Source organism: Centropristis striata, chromosome 22 (genome assembly GCF_030273125.1).
Source record: "Centropristis striata isolate RG_2023a ecotype Rhode Island chromosome 22, C.striata_1.0, whole genome shotgun sequence".
In the NCBI taxonomy this organism is placed as follows: domain Eukaryota; kingdom Metazoa; phylum Chordata; class Actinopteri; order Perciformes; family Serranidae; genus Centropristis; species Centropristis striata.
The window spans coordinates 9914057-9933049 of NC_081538.1; the positions used below are offsets into that span (position 1 = coordinate 9914057).

The 18993-nt window shown below is 39.9% G+C and overlaps 1 protein-coding gene across 1 annotated transcript in view; it reads left to right on the forward strand.

Annotated features, from left to right (window-relative positions):
- The window catches only part of dock4b (dedicator of cytokinesis 4b), a 163293-nt gene that overhangs the window by 26896 nt on the left and 117404 nt on the right, over positions 1-18993 (forward strand). Inside the window, 2 exon segments of the mRNA XM_059325448.1 lie at positions 14281-14364; positions 17943-17983. Of these exon segments, the coding sequence (XP_059181431.1) occupies positions 14281-14364; positions 17943-17983 (125 nt within the window).

Here is an 18993-nt window from a genome sequence, read left to right on the forward strand (position 1 = left end):
TATTAATTGGAATATATATCTCACAAGACAAAATTGCAAAGTCATTTTTTTCCCAATATTATCCAACCCCAGGTCATGCAGTCTTCCCTTCTTCCCCTTTCTGATTAATTTACTCTTGTGTGTGTAGCTCCCTGCTCTCGTCCAGCCCTCTCTCTGCCCCGCCGTGGGCTCCTACGTGTTAGCGGGCCGACAGGGAGCGTCTCTCTTCCCCTTAAGCTGCCATACAGCGCAGGGGCAAACAAAGTGAAGTGAGATACACAGGAGCTGACAGCTACTTATCTCTCCTACCTCTCCTTCATTCCCTCTCTCTTTCTGTTTCTCATCCTCTCCTCTGTTTCTCCTTCTCTCCTGTCTCTCCACCGCTTTGTTCGCCAGTCTCACTGTTCTGCTGTCTTTATCCGTCCTTCACTTTCTTTTCCCGTCTCTCTTTCTGTCTGTCTTTACCCAGACTCCTCTTGTTCCCCAGTCAGCACAAATCCCACTAGTGTCTGTACATACAGGCTGGAGGCAGTGGCTGTAGGCTACACTGCGCTGTCTCTCCCATTTTAAATCTCCTGACAGACACACAACACAAATAAAATTCTAAACTAAGCCATTGTAGCCGATTTAACCTGCTCTGCTTATGAAATCCAATTGATTCAGCTTCACCTTGGGGGCAGCATTTTTCTTTCTTTCCCTTTTTTTAAAAAGGGCCACACCTTCAGTGTTTGAACTGGAGCTGGGAGATAAAACCACTGATGCTGTTTTTGCTGGATTATGTTTCATCACTTTTTCATCATCGTTTCATCATCTTCAATGTGGACCTGACTGGTATTTTGGGTTGCTGTAGCCTGGAGCTAAAAACAAATGTGTGTGTGTGTGTGTGTTTTAAATCCAGTGGTGGGTGAGGGTCTATTGCTGGTGTCATGTCAGTGAGATGTGATGTCAGCTAAAGATGCATCATAAAGCCGTGCAGACTGACAGTATGTGTGTTTGTGCAATCACAAAGGTCACAAAGGTATGCTTAATGTTTATAAAGTACATTTACTCAGGTATTGTACTTGAGTACAATTTTGATTTACTTGTACTTTACTTGAGTATTTCCATTTTATGTAACTTTATACTTCTAATTCACAACATTTTGAGGCTAATATTGTACTTTTTACTTCACTACATTTAGCTGACAGCTTTAGTTACTTTTTGGGTCAGGGTTTATAATGAAAAACATAATCAATTTAACAGTATATTAAGTAGATAAAATGAGCTCTGAGTCTTTACAAAATTAAAACACTGCGTACATAAAAGCATCAATACAAATAATGTAATTATACAGCCGTGTAAAAAAAAATATTAGACCATTGTTTTCTTCAATTTCTTGTTCATTTTAATGCCTGGTACAACATATTGTCCTTATATTTGGACAAATATAATGATAACAAAAAAAATAGCTGATAAGAGTTTAATTTAAGAGCTGATACCTAGACATTTTCCATGGTTTTCTTGATAATGATTTTGGTCATTACCAAGAAAAAACATGGAAAATGTCTAGATATCAGCTCTTAAATTAAACTCTTATCGGCTATTTTTTTGTTATCATTATATTTTTCCAAACAAATGCACCTTTACTTGTACCAGGCATTAAAATGAAAAAGAAACTGAAGAAAACAATGGTGGTCTAATCGTTTTTTCCATCACTCTATATTTGGAATGTATAAAACAATCTGAGTGGGTCCATTCTGCATAATGAGTACTTTTACTTTTGATACTTTAAGTAGATTTTGATGCTGATAGTAATTTCAGTGTGTGGTTTGAGTACTTTTACTTAAGTTTGAGATCTGAATAATTCTTCCACCACAGCTCACATGTCCCTTCTGTTGATTTCCTGTCAGTTTGGGTGTGTGAGTGTGTTTACATCCGCATGTGCTACCGCAGCATAATTTGTTGTAATTTGATTCAAGGGAGCTTGAAGTGCAAATAGAGGTCAGTGGCACCTCTTCTTCCCTGAAGAGCTGTGAAGGGATGGTATCGAGAAAGAATAGGAAGTGAGTCAGAATGAGAGAGAAACAGATTGATGCAGTAGGTTTCATTTTACACGCCCACTTCTAACCGTTATACCTGAAGGAAGAAAAGCAGATGTTTGTTTTGTTCCTCTCTTGTCTTTTTCTGCTCTGTCAGTGGGAGATGCAGCCTACTCTCTACTTATTCATCTCTGTCCCTCCGATTCTCCCTCCATCACTCTCTACTGTCTCCTGAATCTACTGCTTTATCATCAACCACACCCACACCCTTCATTCTCCCTCTCTCTGTATATTTCAGCCTTTCTTCCTCCACTCTCTCCGTCTCTTTCTCTCTGCAGGGTGGGAGGATGTGTAGGCACCAGTGTCGGTGTGACTTCAGCTGCTGCTGAAAATCAGCGCTCTCTGAAAGCTGCAGCTCCCAGCATTAGCATCTGGAGTGTTGAGGGAGTGAGAATAGATGGTTATGTGAGTGTGATGTCATGTGGTTTGTCAGAGAAAGCCTAAATTAGAGGTAAATCAGAAGTAGTTTATCAGAACGTGGCTCTGTTTTGTCGTTTTGGCCACTATACTGTGTTGACATTGTACCCACCAAGTTATTTTCTGAGATCTGGAAAATGCAGCAACAACCCTAAAAATAAGGAAACAAGGAAAACATTGTATGTATTTGACAATTGTGATTAATCTGTATCGTATGGGCCTGAAAAAGTGGTATCTTGCCATCCCTAGATATGGTATAAGGTTTGTTTTGTTGTTTTGCATATGGCACATTATATTCAGCCTGAGCAAATTACCCAGATTTTTCCATTTTATTTCTTGCAAATTCCTGTTAATTCCAATGGAAAGTGTGCAGCTTTAATATTAATGGAATTCTTTACACCCATCTCTACAACTCCCCTCACTGCAGCTGTGGCTCAGTTGGTAGAGTGGTCGTCTTCTGATCGGAAGGTTGGCGGCAAGATACTGAACCCCAAATTGCTCCCGATGCTGCGTTCATCAGTGTGTGAATGAATTCCCAATGGTGGCAGCTGACACCAGTGTGCCCTGGTAGCCTCGGCCACCAGTATGAATGTGTGAATGGGTGAATGAGCATAGTGCAGGGGTGGGCAACCTTTACTAACTAAAGAGCCACTGTTATAATAATAACAGTGAAAAAAAAAAGAAGAGAAAATCGCAGAATGGAGCCGCAAACCTTATATTGAGCCTTAAATGAAAATTAAACAGCCTAATAAGTCTAAATTAGCCTACCAACATTAATAATAGTGATATTGAGCATTTATTAATATGATTTTGAAAACTAGTCTATCTCAGGGAACTCAAAACTAAACTCAAAGTTGGCAAAACTTAAAAGTTAAGGCGCGGGCCGTAGACTTTCGTAAGCTATGAAGCACGTTTTAGTTGACTTAAATGTCTTTTTTAATATGCTGTAAAAAGGCTATACAATTTTACAATTGAGGAATACAAATAGCTTTTGGTCTACACCATTGATAAATGAACATTTTAATGTAAAAATATGTATATCATTTTTTTTGTCTCGGCCACGGGGAGCCCCTGCAGGCGGCCTAAAGAGCCACATGAGGCTCTGGAGCCGCAGGTTGGCCACCCCTGGCATAGAGTGTAGTGTAAAGTGCTTTGGATAAAAGCGCTATATAAGTGCAGTCCATTTACCCTCAGCTCCATGCAGCGTTTTAGTGTCCTTTAGCTTAGTGTTTTGATTTTATTACCAGCAACATTAATATATTTGTTCACACTCTCTCATTAGCCTCATTTCTAGGCAGATATTTTAAGCGTAAAAGCTCTGAAAAACCCACTGCAGACAGACAACGTTAGGATTAGCAGCGCTACAAGGATTGGAAATGTTGTGTTCACATTTGCCTTGTGGACAGAAAAATTACTTCAAATGCATGCTAATGTTGTTCTGTGCTGGATGAGTAAATAAGGTAGCACATATCTACTTTATAAAATAAAAAGACCGTGTTCTGTTTATAATTTCTTGTACTTCTCCCAAGTGGTCTTAAAATCAATCAGCGCAGCTGCAAATGTGCAAAATACCCGATCGAAATGATGAATATTCCTTCACACTTGACTGCTATGGTGCACTTGTGTTTATTTACAGGCATCAAAACACTGGAGTTGAATTCTGGCAGCAGCTCAACAGGCTTCTTCTGGTCCTCCAGGGAGAGCTGGCATCAGATCGCTTCCCAATAAAATCCGGGCTGGTTTTGTTTTTTTGGCAAGAATGCCATTCAGCCCAGTCACAGGAAGCGTCCCTTATGTTATCAAACACGTCATCGACCAGCTATCCCCAGTTACAAAAGAGATGAACTAGAGGAAAGTGATACAGGATTAGAGAGGGAGGATTAGGATAAAGATGGCCAGAATCTGCTGTTTAAGAAAGTGTTCAATGTGTTTGATACAGATGAGAGAAAACGACAAATGAATGCAGGTGAGATAAAACCTCCACAAGAGGATTATAATAATCATCTCAGCTCAACTTTGGCATCAGTGGGCTATCTAATGCATTCCACTTAGCTAGTTGTGAAACACACACACACACACACACACACACACACACACACACACACACACACACACACACACACACACAGACACACAGAGTCAGATTAATGTCTGAGTACGAGGTGAGGTTTAGTGCACTGACCTATATTTCTATTTAATCTGAGTCATTTATGAGTTCTCCTACTCAGGCCAGTAGGACAAAGTTGCTCTGTGTTTTCCTGCTCTGATGACTGGGGCAGAAGCTAGTGTTGCCTTAGTGGGTAATCACGCTAATGAAAATGTGTTGCTCCTTTTTTCCATGTTTAATGCAGTCAACACTTTATTTATGAAGTGTAAATTGACAAACTGAGAGCGTTTTATAAGCAGCTGTGTGCGTCACCTGCACAGCTTGTATGTGTTTTTCATGCATCAGGTATTGAAGGTATAAAACTTCACTGACACTGAGGCAATGATACCGAGCCCAGAGCTGCACTTTTTGTCATGCAGTCCTTTTCAAAAAAAAGTAATAACATTCCTCACACAGCTCATGCTTTGAGAGCTTCTGCTCCAGCAGCGTGATTTGAGCAAAGGGTTATTGTTGCTAGTGAGCGGTGTTGTGATGGCGGTTAGGTTTTGCTATCTCGACACTCACAAAAGCAGCGAAAGAAAAACCTGGCGGCCGGCAATGGAGGGAGCGAAATGAAAGCCGTTCCTCCTGGGTGATTCCGTCGGCTCGGCTTTTTTGTGCGCGCTGCCTATCAGACGTCTGTGTCTGCACACGTGTGTGTGTGTGTTTTCTCTGTCTTTCTCTGTGTGCACCAACTGCCAGCTTGAGTCCTGTTCAAGGCCCCTTCTCAGCACCACTACTTTGAGCCTTCTCTCTTTTCCCCGCTATACCGACCCCTGATTCCCCTGCTTTAAAATGCATGATGCCACTTCCCAGCATTCCAAGCTAAACCAGAGAAATCAACGTTTTTTTTGCTGATGCACTCGAGTGCACGCACACTGACTTAATCTGTCTCCAGCTCACACTAAAGCTGTCAGATACCTCTCCTGTTCTGTCACACTCATGTGAGTTTGTGTGTATTTGTGCCTGAAAGCGTGCTTCATTTATGCATAAACACACATCGTTGTGGTTTTTTTTTTTACAGTATAGTGAGTGTGTTGTTGTTAACCACAGACTCGCTGCTTGGATCCATGAGGCAGCGGGACACTTGCAATATTTTGACATGACGTTGAGGCATTTTAGCCCCTTTTACCCCACCACATAGAAAGATAAATGCCTGAAGCCTTTGGTAAGGAACACAGTGTGCATGGAGTTGGCTAAGAAAAAGCATAGCTGAGCTAGTTTTGGTCTGAATAGGAATGTTTTAGTCACATTGCTGGAATAAAAAGGGCACTTTTGGTTTGGCAAGTGCAGTTTTGACAGTGTTCGGCTTTTCGGACGTGCAGAACGCCAAAGTGCAGCATGAGGAACTGAGAAAGTTTATTGGTTTGTTAACTTTCAGTTCTGCCTGTTGAATGCTTTTCCAAAGTATTCACCTTGTAAAATGTGTCAGAAACAGGATGAAAAACCCAGCCCTGCTTCCCCATTCTGGTTATCACTCTGCTTCTCTTCTTCGAAATCAACTCATTAAACTGTGTGCTCATCTTACAAATCATGTTTCATAATTCTCACACGTGTATTCCCACGCACAGATTAGATATTCATGATCCTTACTTTTGGCAGCAATGGAGGCCAGTGGAGCACCACCAGTTGCAGTGTTGTCAAATTAGCATATTAATGATATGAATGCTGTATAATTAACATGTAGGAGTGGATTATGCACGTGAATCATTGTCAGATCAGTTCAGAGAGAAGAAAGGGTCAGGCTAATGAGGTTAAAAAGCACATTAACGGGCGCTTTGAATTAAATTCACCATGTGATTTAGTGGCAAAAGCCACAGGCTTTGAGACACAAATCACTGCTTCTTCATGCGTCTTTAATATATTTTTTTACTTTAATGGTGAAATCTCTGTAAAATTGAGTCTAGCAGCAACATAATATCAAGCTTTGATCACTGGCAGCATACCTGCCTCTTCCACTCGTTTTTTAAATTTTTTTTTAAAGGAGGAGCACTTCTTCTTAGTCGGGGCCTGTGGCGGTGTTTGTTCTTCTAAGGGGCTTAGACGGAGCAAGAGCAAACCAAATGTAACGTGGTTTGACAGGCTTTGACTCCAAGTGGCAGCCTAAAACACATGCAAGCCTAATCCGAGCCAGTAGGCTTTCTAGGGATCTCGACTTACTCAGCAGAATGCACTAGCAAACAGGCATAAAGTCCTGATGGATTAGTGCGAGGTGAAAGCGCATTAAAGAGATCCAAGTGTAACCTTTGACTTCAAGATCCTCTGTGGACAAAGTCGCCATCAGTTAATGAAGACATGCTTTGGTTGTTTGATCAGATGTGTCAGTTCGGTCTGCAAAATGACTTTTTTCATTATTGATGAAGCTATCAATCAGTTTGAATAATTAATCGTTTAGTCTATGCAATGCCACAAATTAAAAACTCACGTTCCAAAGGACCCAAGGTGACATTTTTGGAAAAGAGACCCAACCTGAAGTTTAACAGTCCCAAATATTATTTGTCCCAAATGGGAAATTTGTACTGCAGCAAGGATAAAAAACACACAGAACAAGCAACATACAATCTAAAGCAGAAATACACAGCAGATGGTGATAAATAATGTATTGAACATTACATAGTGTCTACATCGTCGTTACCAGTGTAATGTACATCAAGTTAAAATAACAAGACTCCTTTCTGGCTGGGTGTGATTTTTAACACTTCCGACACCTAAAATAAGTAAAAAGAAAACCACAAGACAGGCTTCAGCATAAGGTGTGTTTCCACTATAGTCGAATACCTGGAATGAAACGGGTCTCACTCGGCCAAACGCCCCTAATTTGAATATGAGCCGTCCCTAGTGGTCGTGCCGTTTTTTGGCCCTGTCAAAGAGCAGGGCTGTTTTTCTCCCCCTGAAAACAGCCTGGTTGCTGATTGGATAGAACGCTAAGCAGGATGTGACGTAGTACTCAACGGCACAACAACACGCACCATTTTTAAAAGCCAGCAAAGTAGCGAGAGGATTCAATTCCTCTCTTCCATAATCATGGCCGCCATGTGCATGAACGAGTAAGCGAGTAAAAAGGACAGCAGCTCTGCTCCTTCCATCTCTGTGTCTCTTACCTTATTGTTTACGTTTGGCGAGTCTCCCATGTTAAATTCGTGGGCGGCTGTGGCTCAGTTGGTAGAGTGGGTTGCCCCCCTAACCGAAGGGTTGGTGGTTCACTGACCGTCACAGCCTACATGTCGAAGTATCCTTGAGCTAGAACTGAACCCCAAATTACACCTATCGGTGTGTGTGAATGAATTCCCAATGGTGGCAGGTGGCACTGTTAAGGATAGCCTCTGCCACCAGTATGAATGTGTGTGTGAAAGGGTGAATGAGCGCAGTCTGTAGTGTAAAGCGCTTTGAGTGGTCGCAAAGCGACTAGAAAAGCAATATATAAGTGCAGGTCCATTTACCATTTAAATCCGTCACGGCGAAACTGTCGCTAAGTGATTACGCGACGATTGAAAACCATACATCACCAACCTCTCGTAAATCCCTCTGGGGCCTTTTTTTGTAATGGAGACAGGCCGAGGGAGCGGACATTTGAGAGGGCGTGGCCTGAGACTTTCCCAGCGGCCGCTCTTTACCCTAATGGAAACACGCCTAGAATGTATCTCCAGGTACACCTCTGCCAAGGAGGTTATGTTTTCAATTTGGTTTATTTGTTTGCAAGATTACGGAAAAATTACTTATTTCCAGTTTTCAGAAAACTCAGAAGGGTGAAGTATGGGTCAAGGTAGAATCATTCCATTTTGAAGCCTGGTGGATACACACTTTGCAGATCGGGTATGCGGCCTTGGCGGAGGTCTGTGCTCTCAAAGTGTCCTTCTAGCTGTATATAAGTCTGTTATTTAAAAATGTAGTAAGTACTTGGCAAATAATAATTTTACCATTACAATTTTCACTGAATGTCATGTTGACTTTTCACCTTGTTCCAAGCTTCATTATGTTCTCTGTATTTATGACCTTCACACAAGCTGGGATCCCAAAGTGACGTTCTCAAGTGGAGTGATTGAGATGGTGCTGCCATGTTAGACCCAGTGACACACTGCATCAGTGTCAGACCAGCAGCTCTCCACCAGAGACCCTCTGACTCTGTGTTCCTCTGTTGATGCATTTCTCAGTTTGTATTCTCTCGCCTCTCTCGGTTCCTCTTGACAACACTGTCATTATACATTACACATTATGTTTCCTGTTCCTGTGTTTCTGTTTGTTTATCCATGTGTACGCGGCTCTTCCAGGTTGCCATCTTTGTGTAATGTCTAGTTTGGTGAACGATAGTCTGCTCAAGAATAGAAATGTCCTTTCCATGACCCAGTGGAGCGGTGTCACGCAGAATCAGGCTGTGAGTGTTTGGGCGTGTCAGAAAGGATCAGAGTTTGTCTTTTGCTGGCTGTAATGCTGCTCATTGGAGGCCATCTGGAAACTGGGTCTGACTGGTTCAATAGACAACCAGTGTTTGTGTGTTCATGTCATATCTGAGCATCACCAGGTCTGCCTTTGTTCAATTTATGCAATTTGATCTTCATGCACCAGTGGCATCCACTTGGACTTGCTTTTTTATTTGTATGTGTTGTGTGTGTGTGTGTGTGTGTGTGTGTGTGTGTTTATAGGATTTCCCCTCTGCTATGCCTGTTTTTGAACTCTGTGGTCGAACAGCCATGAATGGTATCTTTTGCCACATTTGTCCTTCCTTTTTCTGCCTTAATATCACACATCCCACAATTTCCAAGCCACACAACAACAAATCAATTCCCTCATGTTTAAGCACCTTTTTCCTGTCTCCTCGCTGCATCATTTGGCACTTAGCCAGCCTAGACAGTTGACAGACAGATAGACTGAGACAAACGGATGACAGGCAGTTAGAGACAGACAGACAGCAGCTGGCTTGTGGATCGTCAAGGCAGGAAGCTTTCATTTCACAGCAGAAAAAAAAAGGCGACTTGAAACTGAATAATTTAGTTGACTGCAGCTGGGAAAGTCACTTGGATAATTCATGCGTCAGGCACACTTTGAGAGTGTACGTGTGTGTTTGCTGTGATTGTGTGTGTGTGCGTGAGTGATTGGGCTTTGAATGAATTACAAAAAAAAAAAGTAGGCAAGTTTCGGGTTTCACTGCATGTGTGTGCGCGCGAGTGGTTGCTTTTGAATGAATTACAAAGTCAGATGTGCACATGTGACAAATCCCTTGTAAAGATAGTGTTTCTGCAGCGTGAGGGATAACAAGGAGTTGGCCAAGCTTCAGCATAAACTGCACGAGGACACAGACTAACACACTCACCATTACAGACGGTGCAGAGTGTCTAGCTGCTGTTTGATTTCATCAGCAGACTTGATCTGAATGTCAACATGAGAGAGTGGGTGGATGGGTAATTCAACTGAATCCTCTCTGGGGTAGTGGGCTTCTCTGCCAGAATCTCTTTTTAAATGAATAAAAACTTAAGCACCTCTGGCAGTCAACCTCTGGTTTGCTGCTGATATTTCTCTTTGAGCACAGCTTAGTCTATTAGTGAAGATGATTTTTTGTTTTTGCCAATTTTCATTTTTAAAAAGCACACAGTTTTCAGTAGGTGGGGCAGTTTAAACGGATTATTGCCCACCTTAACTGGGGAAAACTGGGGTATGTTTCATGCCGATATTGATTAGTTAATTTGTTTCACCATATCCACCTGCGTCTTGCAAAATGAAGGGAATTTAAAATAATTCATCTTTTAAGGAGTTTGTCTCATAATGAACCAGCAGGTATGCTGAAGGTTTTTTACGGGTAATTTGTTCATATATCATTCATAACCTGATTTATATAACTGTTAAATTTTGTCTGTTGACAGTATTTTCTCATTCATGCAGTGATAAAGACAAATATCTAAAATTACCTCTGCAAAAACATTTGACTGTAATATGTCTACAAAATAAAACAATAATTTTGAACCTGGATTTATTCAACTTTTCTTGAAATCTATGAGAATTAACACATATTTAATAAGATAATGCCTCATTTGCACGTATAAACATAAAATTACAGAAAACTTGTTATACAAAAAAAATTGTCTTAATGTAGGTATCAGCTGTGGAAGTTTAATGGTTATACCTATTAATTAAATTTGTACCCTGTTCACCTGTAGTATCTCCCCGTATGTGAAAACATCACTTGTGTCTTCACAGTGTTTGTACTCCAGCTCTCCTGGTGCAATTCACTGTGTCTTTAAATTGTGCTGGATTGAATATAATCCCTCTCCAGCAGGGGAAATTCTCTCAGTGCTGTTTGGACGGTGCGTTCAGGTACACTGGACGAGCCCCGGAAGGAAGTGGAAATGAAATTCTCTCTAAACACTTTAGCTGTAGCGGGATCCCTCTCAGTTCTGCATGGCAGGGACTCTTGTTATACGTTTCCACTCCAAATCCCAGTGAAGCTTTTCCTTTTTTCCCCAGTGTGTGTGTCCAAGTGTAAATGCATGTCTGTGTGTGTGTGTGTGCCTGCATACATCACTGTCTGCATAGGCTGCTTGTGTGAAATTGCTGCCTGGTGTATACATTTATACACTGTAAAAAAAGATAAACAATAGCTACTCAATAAAATTTAGGCAACAGATTGCATGCAATATTATTAATTAAATCTAACTAAGTTACAAATTGAGTCAATAACAACTTAACAGGAAGTGTTAAGTGTCAATTAAAAACAGACTAATTCTATTGTGTTGGATTCATTCAAAATTCTCTTGATTTAGAATTACATACACATAAAGATTATATTTAATGTGATCAAAATAAGTAGATTCTATCTCAAACATTTTTATATTAAAGTTACTTAAACAAAATCAAAATCAAGGACACATTTATATTTAATACATTTTATCAAATATATTAAGTAAAATGAAATGACTACAGAATAATTTATTACAGTGTACAGTTTGCGTGTGGATGGATCGGTCAGCATTTGTGCTGCTGTATCCGTGTGAAAATCTGACATATGTGTGCACATGCAGGTTTAAGGATGTGGGTTAATTCATTTGTGTGCACATGAGTGTGTGTGCAGCGGGACAGAGCTGTGTAAAGAGCTGGTTGAAGAGCCGTCAACTGACACTCACTGCTGATGGCTATTACTCCCTCACAGCACAGAGTACTGTTCACTCCTAATGGACCATCAGCTTCTCTCTTTAGAACTAGAGGTAGTCATTACTTATTCTCCTTTATATTTCAGTAATCCATGCCAAACGTCTGGAAGAATTAGAAAAATTGTATACCATCCTAATATGTTTATTTCATCATCTCAAACAGTCTCGAAATGAATTTGATTAAGATTTTTTCTCCATTTCATAACAGTATTTGAGTCTCACTGAGCATGCTTTGCTCAATGTAGCCACTTACTACAGATCCCCATCTGTTCTTTACATCATTTCTCTCCCTTCCTCCGTAAAGGGATACTCAGCAGTTTGAGTGTTGCACTTCCATAAGGTTGAGGAACTCACAAGAGACAGATTACGAAATGGATGATGTTGCGGAGGCAGAGATATCCTGTCTTTCAGTCCCTAGTGTGGCTCAAGCTTCATGAACCCTGATCATACACCTCCCATAGTGCAACTCTATTAGTTTCCTTAATCAGATCCTCCCTGCCTTACAACCTCACAGCCTCAGGTTGTTACAGAGCCATATTGAGCTATTACAGACATATGCATCTACTGGTATTGGCATTAATGTTCTCTGATATGGACTGATACATTTTTTTTTATTTTACAGAACATATAATGCAAAAAAGAAGAAGCTTGGGTTCATTTAGAAATCGTATTAGCTATTTCTTAAAAAATGTATTTATTTAAATGATCAGCACCAATGATACTGAACATACAGTGCTGATGTTTATTGAATATTTTTTAAATTATTTTCATTTCTAGAAATGCTTGACAATGTCAAATGTTGTATGTCAAATGTAAAATTGAGATGCATATTCTTTAATGAAGCTATTTGAATAAGAAAGCAGCCTTCTATGTACCTTTCCATAGTCATAGCTAGAGCCTGAACGATACTGGATTTTCAGGTCTGAAAGCGATACTAAGGAGTTACAATTTCAATATCAATATATCTGCCAATATAGTACATACAGGTGCATCTCAATAAATTAGAATATCATGGAAAAGTTTATTTATGTAAGTAATTCAATTCAAAAAGTGGAAATAACACATTATATAGATCCATTACACACAGAATGAAACATTTCATCTCTTGATTTATGTAATTACTTCTAATTATAATGATCATGGCTTACATTTAATGAAGACCTAAAATTCAGTGTCTCAAAAAAATTGAATATTGCAAAAGACCAATTTTAAAAAGTATGTTTAATATGGAAATGTTGGCCTCTGAAAAGTATGTAATCTATATGACTCAATACTTGGTTGGGGCTATTTGACTTGAACTACTGGAAATTGACTTTTCCATCATATTCTAATGTATTCAGATGCAACTGTATACATGTAAATTACCATTACACTCATGTTTATAAACACCTTTCAAATCACCCAAACATATTTTTCTGCATATATATGCAAATAAAAAGTTTTCATTTTAGCACAAATTGGACAAGATTTACATCAACACAATATGTCTGGTAGGCTAATATTGACTGACCACTCGGTCATATCGGTCGTTAAGCAATCCACATAGAAAAGGTCAGTTTTTATTCCAGCTCAAAAATTCACTATATCAACTGCCATATTGATAATCTGTACATTTTCCCTCATTAAACCAATACTGGTTTTAAAAAGCTCTGCCAGTGATACTGATAGGGACTCCAACCTTTAGAACTTCACCAGAGGTTATTTTTCCAGATTTTAAGAAGCAGCTTGCCTCTTTAAGTCCACCCCTACATCTGCTCTCCATCTGTTTTGATTTGATTTGGAAAATAGAAAGCATGTAAAAACTTGATATATCCGTATATTTGTCCACTGGAAGAGTCATTTCTCCTCCCTGTCCACTTGCAGAGCTTTCATCATGTAAACATTATTTCAGTAAAGGGCTGTTTCGGGTCTGTAGAACCTGGTAGAGATGTTATTTTACCACCTGTATGTGTCTCTGAGTCTGTCTGCTGGCTGCTGTCTCAGCAGGGTAGGAATTAGTACAGTAAACAGTCCAAGGTGAATCAAAAACAGGCCACTCCTTCTATCGCTGCATCACGCAAAAATGATTTATGACTCCTGAGTGTTCAGGACTGAGTGGGTGGTTTTTGATTACTGCAAATGTGCCCATGTTCAGTTTGCTCTAACGGTCCAAAAGTTATTATTTTTCATCTTTCTCTTTATGCTTCCACTGAAAGTTTTGTCTTTAAATGGTAGTTATTGAAAAAAAATGCAGCTTCATACACTCTGTATGACACAGAATGTATTTATGTAAGTGCGTTTAGTGTCTATTTTGAGTTGGTGCAGAAATACAGAGATTTTTATTATTTATATAAGCTTTGATTTTATTTCACCTACACAGATTATTGATTGCACCTCCTCTCTCTCTGTTATTCTTCTTGTGATCTTCCAGAAGGCTTTTTGCATCACTCTGCTCATGTCTTAGGACCTTTTTCTAACTGCATAAATAAACTCAAATGCTAAAATAACTCATGTGGGTGTCTTGTGCCTCTTTTTCTTGTAGTGCTGGCCAGTTTCCGAGGGACTGTCCAGCATGGCCTGCCACTGGAAATCGGAGACACGGTGCAGATCCTGGAGAAATGTGAAGGTACAGTGCAAACACTTAGTATGTGTATATTACTTTTAAATAAGTTGCTCTATGTGCAAAAAAACCCATTAGAAGTGAAAATGAATACTACACTTAAGGAAAGCAATTGCTTTTGCATGAGTGGTGAAGTAAACACATGCACATACACACGCAAAATGTTGGGGAACACTTCCTCTTTTCAAAAGATGTGCACATGCACACACACTTGCATTGATGCATAGATTTATGCATGCAACCACGAACAGGCCCAGAAACAGACAATTTACTTGCACAAACACAAGCAAAGATGCTTTGATGTGTGTCGATCTGATATGGAAAGTTACTTGCTGGATATCTCACTTCTCATATAGTTTTTGAGGGATATTGTGGTACAGTTTGCACATGAAATGAGCAGCATCATGTCTGTGATGAACGCCTGTGAAAATTCATGTTTGCTACTGTTTCCTGCACCACAGACTGGCTGCTTTTCCCGCCTTCCTGCCCACGCTGAGTCTGTTTTTCTACTTGCTTTCTCTTCCATGCTGTCTCTTTTGCTGTCTCTAATATGAGCTTCTTATTTTTACTCTGTTTTCGCTTAAACTCTTCCTCTTTCCCTCTGCCTTTTTGAAATTTCCAGAGTGATATAAAACCATCTAACCACAGCAAAGCCACACACTTATGCACACCTTGACACAAATAAGCCACCATGCACAGAACTCATACACACCTCCGTCTTCCGGAGCTCTTGACACACTCTGTCTCACTTCCTGTTGGGAGACACACTCAAACCGAGAGAGTGAGCGCGTCAGCGAGTCGAGCAGTCAGTCGTGCAGCCAGTCAGAGGGTTGTGATATTGCGGTAAAAGGCCCAGAGGAAGTAGACAATAGCACAGCCAGCGGAATGCTTGGCCCAGAAGGGAGGAACAGAATCAAAATCCTGCCAGCAGCGAGGAGTCTGAGACGGGCTGCTGACAGTCGAGGAGACAGACTAATGGGTCTGCCTCATGTTGATACTGTTGACACTTCAAAACACACAAGCTTATCACATGAAAGTGTCTTTGCTGACATGTGGCTCCTGTCTGTAAAGGCACCGCCTCAGTAATTGATTTCTGACTTGGCACGTCAACCAGTCTTGAACTTTATGTTCGGTTCCTGACAGCAGTGAATACATTTGGCTCAGTATAAAGTAAAGTGGGATGTAAAACAGTGGTTCACAACCTGTTATATCTCATGTACCTCTACAGCCCAAACAGATGAGCTCCTGTAACCTACACCTTTGTTGACCCCACCTAGTGTTTCATGTTCCCAATGTGTTCATTTTAAATTTAGTAAATGTTAGTTCAACATGTTGTTGTCTTTAGAAATAAATAGTCAGTGTTTAAGTTGGTTTAGTCAACTATGCATGATGCTAACTGCAACCACTACTTCCAAAAAAGTTGGGATGCAGTGAAAGACAATGCCATGATTTGTAAATCCTTTGCAACCTACATTCAATTGAATACAGTTGAAAGATAAGACATCTAGTGATCAAACTGCGAACCAATCAGGCCTGTACACAAATGTAGCAGAAGATCCATTGCTTTTAGCTTACTCAACTGTTTAACTGTTTGTCCATTTAAGCTAACTATTGTAACTGTTTATCCCTTACTTTTAAACATTTGAACCGTTTATCCATTCCCTTTATCTGACTATTCGAACAATTCACCAGTTATTTTTGGCTAACTATTTCAACTGTTTAGCTGTGATGTTTAGCTAACCATTTCAAATGTTTATTTTTTAGCTTGCTATTAAAACAGTTTATCCATTACTTTAGCTAACTATTTAAACTGTTTATCCAATATTTTTAGCAAACTATTTCAAGCATTTATTCATTACCTTAGGCTAACTATTTCAACTGTTTAGCTATGATGTTTAGCTAACCATTTCACCTGTTTATCCATTACTTCTACGGTAGAAGTAATGGATAAACTGTTGAAATAGGTAGAAGTTCTACCTATTTCAACAGTTTATCCCTTTGTGCTAACCATTTTAACAGTTTATCCATTACCTTTATCCATCTATTCGAACAATTCGCCAGTTACTTTTGGCCAACTAATTTAACTGTTTAGCCTTGATGTTTAGCTAACCATTTCAAATCTTTATCTATTTTTTTTTTTTAGCTTACTATTAAAACAGTTTATCCATTACTTTAGCTAACTATTTCAACTGTTCATCCATTATCGTTATCAAACTTTTTCAGCCATTCACCCATTAACCTTTAGCTAAGTATTTCAAGCATTTATTCATACTTTTAGCAAACTATTTTAGTTTATTCCTTAGCTTGATAACTAGGTTTTTTGTATTCTGAATCTCAACACGTGGTGTTCAGGTGTTACGACGGGTTATGGTTTGTGGAAGGTGTGAACTGTGCGGTCACTTGTGTTTTTGTGTGGCTATTATGACAATAAATGTGTGTAATAAATCTTTACGTATCCCTGAGAGTAGAAGTAGGCTTGACCCTGGTCGGGAAGCACTGCTTGAAAACACTGATTAGTTATCACTTTCTCCTGATCTCTTACAGACACGTTGTTATCCTTCCCTGACATGTAACTTTGCAGAAAGCTGTTATAGTAGATGACCTCTGCGACTGAAAAAATGACTCATCTAGGAAATACTGAGCATGTGTTCCACAGAGCAGACCCAGACAAATTACTCAATGCTATTCTGACCGTGCATGTCTGAAACAAATCAGGGAGAAAATACTACCTAAGTCACAGATGCTCTGGCGAAACCCAACAGTGATTAGAATAATCTAATGCATTTACATTTGAGCTATTTAGCTAATGCTCTTATCTGGAGGGACTTACAATGACTGCAACAGTGGAATAAGCTTAAATCGTCAGTTTGGAAAAGAGCATCAGCTCAAAAAGCTCTGATATAAATGTATTAGATTGTTTCTTTCGGTACTGGGATTTGCAGAAGCATCAAGCACGTCCTAATTTGGCTTGAGCCCAGATTGGAGTGTGTAATGGTGTGAGACGAGTGTGAGCTTATACAAGCTGCAGCTTTTTCACCTTTTTCTCGGTCTCTGCTTTTTTTTCACACCTGCTAGGACAAGTCATTGTGGGTTTTCAGTGGCTTCGGTTCACAGGGTTCTTCCCTTCACTCTTCATGTGTTAGCCTAAGGTCACTGCAAACAAGTTGATGAAAACAACAAGTTACTTCCTACCGCAGTGCTCTTGAGGGCTCCTATGACATATGAAAAAAAAATTGAAAATGGTGCTTACATTTTTATTGGCAGTGAACCGTTATTCAGCTGGCAGTGAGATGTCTCAGTCCCCTATTCACATGACACTGAGTTGGAAAAAATGTCTGGTGGGCTTGTTATGAAATGTGTTTCTAAGTGCAGCTGTCAGAAAGATTGGATTAATGTCATTAAATCACACACACAGCCTCTCTCACACACACACATTTGCATCTCCATCCCTCTCCTTCTCTCATTAAATGTAAAGTATTCTATATATCCTCTTCTGCCCTGCAGTCTGAGCCAGATATAAAGATTTGAAGGTGTATTATTCATGGTGACATGCTTGAAATTAAAATGGTGCTTTGTCTCTGCAGGCTGGTACCGAGGATTCATCCTGAAGAATCCAAATGTCAAGGTGAGTGAACTTTTTCAGTGTGTGTGCGTGTGTTTTGCTCATCTTCAGGTTGCTTATAACTGGCTTGTACCCTCATTTAACCCTGAAGCGCTCTGTCATGAAGATTTTTTTTATTTAGCGCTGCGTCAGGAGCAGGGATGTCACATTCTAAAGTGTCCCCCAGGCTTATCATTGTTAGCAGCAGCTAGCAATTTCACCAGTTGAGATGGCAACTTTCAGTGACAGATTTCAGCAGCTGAACCAACTCTTGTGTGGTAAAAGTGCTCGACATGTTGGTGACATAACCTGCCTGTGGTTAGCTGCTGTCCATCCACACAGATGGCTTGTATATTTTACCTGATAAGAGCCAAACTGTGTGGGCATTTTCAGATGATGCTCTCGCTCCTTTTACAGTAGTTTTGTTGCACCAGTTAAAGTGGGGCCACCTTAGACCTTTCTCATGACAGATATCATGGCTGTCTTCGATATTGCATACTAACTTACTGCACACTACATACTCAATCTGTATGCACTGGATACCGCGAAGTAAATGACTAATTAAGGGCACTTTCACAACCCAAATCTGTTTGGTTAGTGCAAATCAGCGTGAAATTGAAACTTGTAGCTGTTTACTTTTGTATTTCGTCTGGTTTGCTTTCACAGTGCATAAATGTAAGCTGACCAAAAAAAGTTTTGCAGAGGGGCGTGTTTGAAGGCATAGGGCTAGAAATATGCTTGCAATATTATTTCTTGTTGGTTGGAAATTTAGCGTTGGAAAATGTAAACACGGAGCAAACATGAAGCAACATGAAGACGAACAAGCAATGAAATATTGCTTGTTTTGTTTTACCTTGACTCTGCACTGATCTATCTTGTGCAGAAATCCTCTCTCATCCAGTGGATCTGGAATGATTTTGTAAACCTTTGTTTTTGTGGACTTTATTCAGCATCTCCTCTGTGTGTTCTTCAGCCCAGATGTCAATCAAACATCGGGCTTCAGCAGAAGTCCAAGTGCGTCCTCTCAGTCCTGT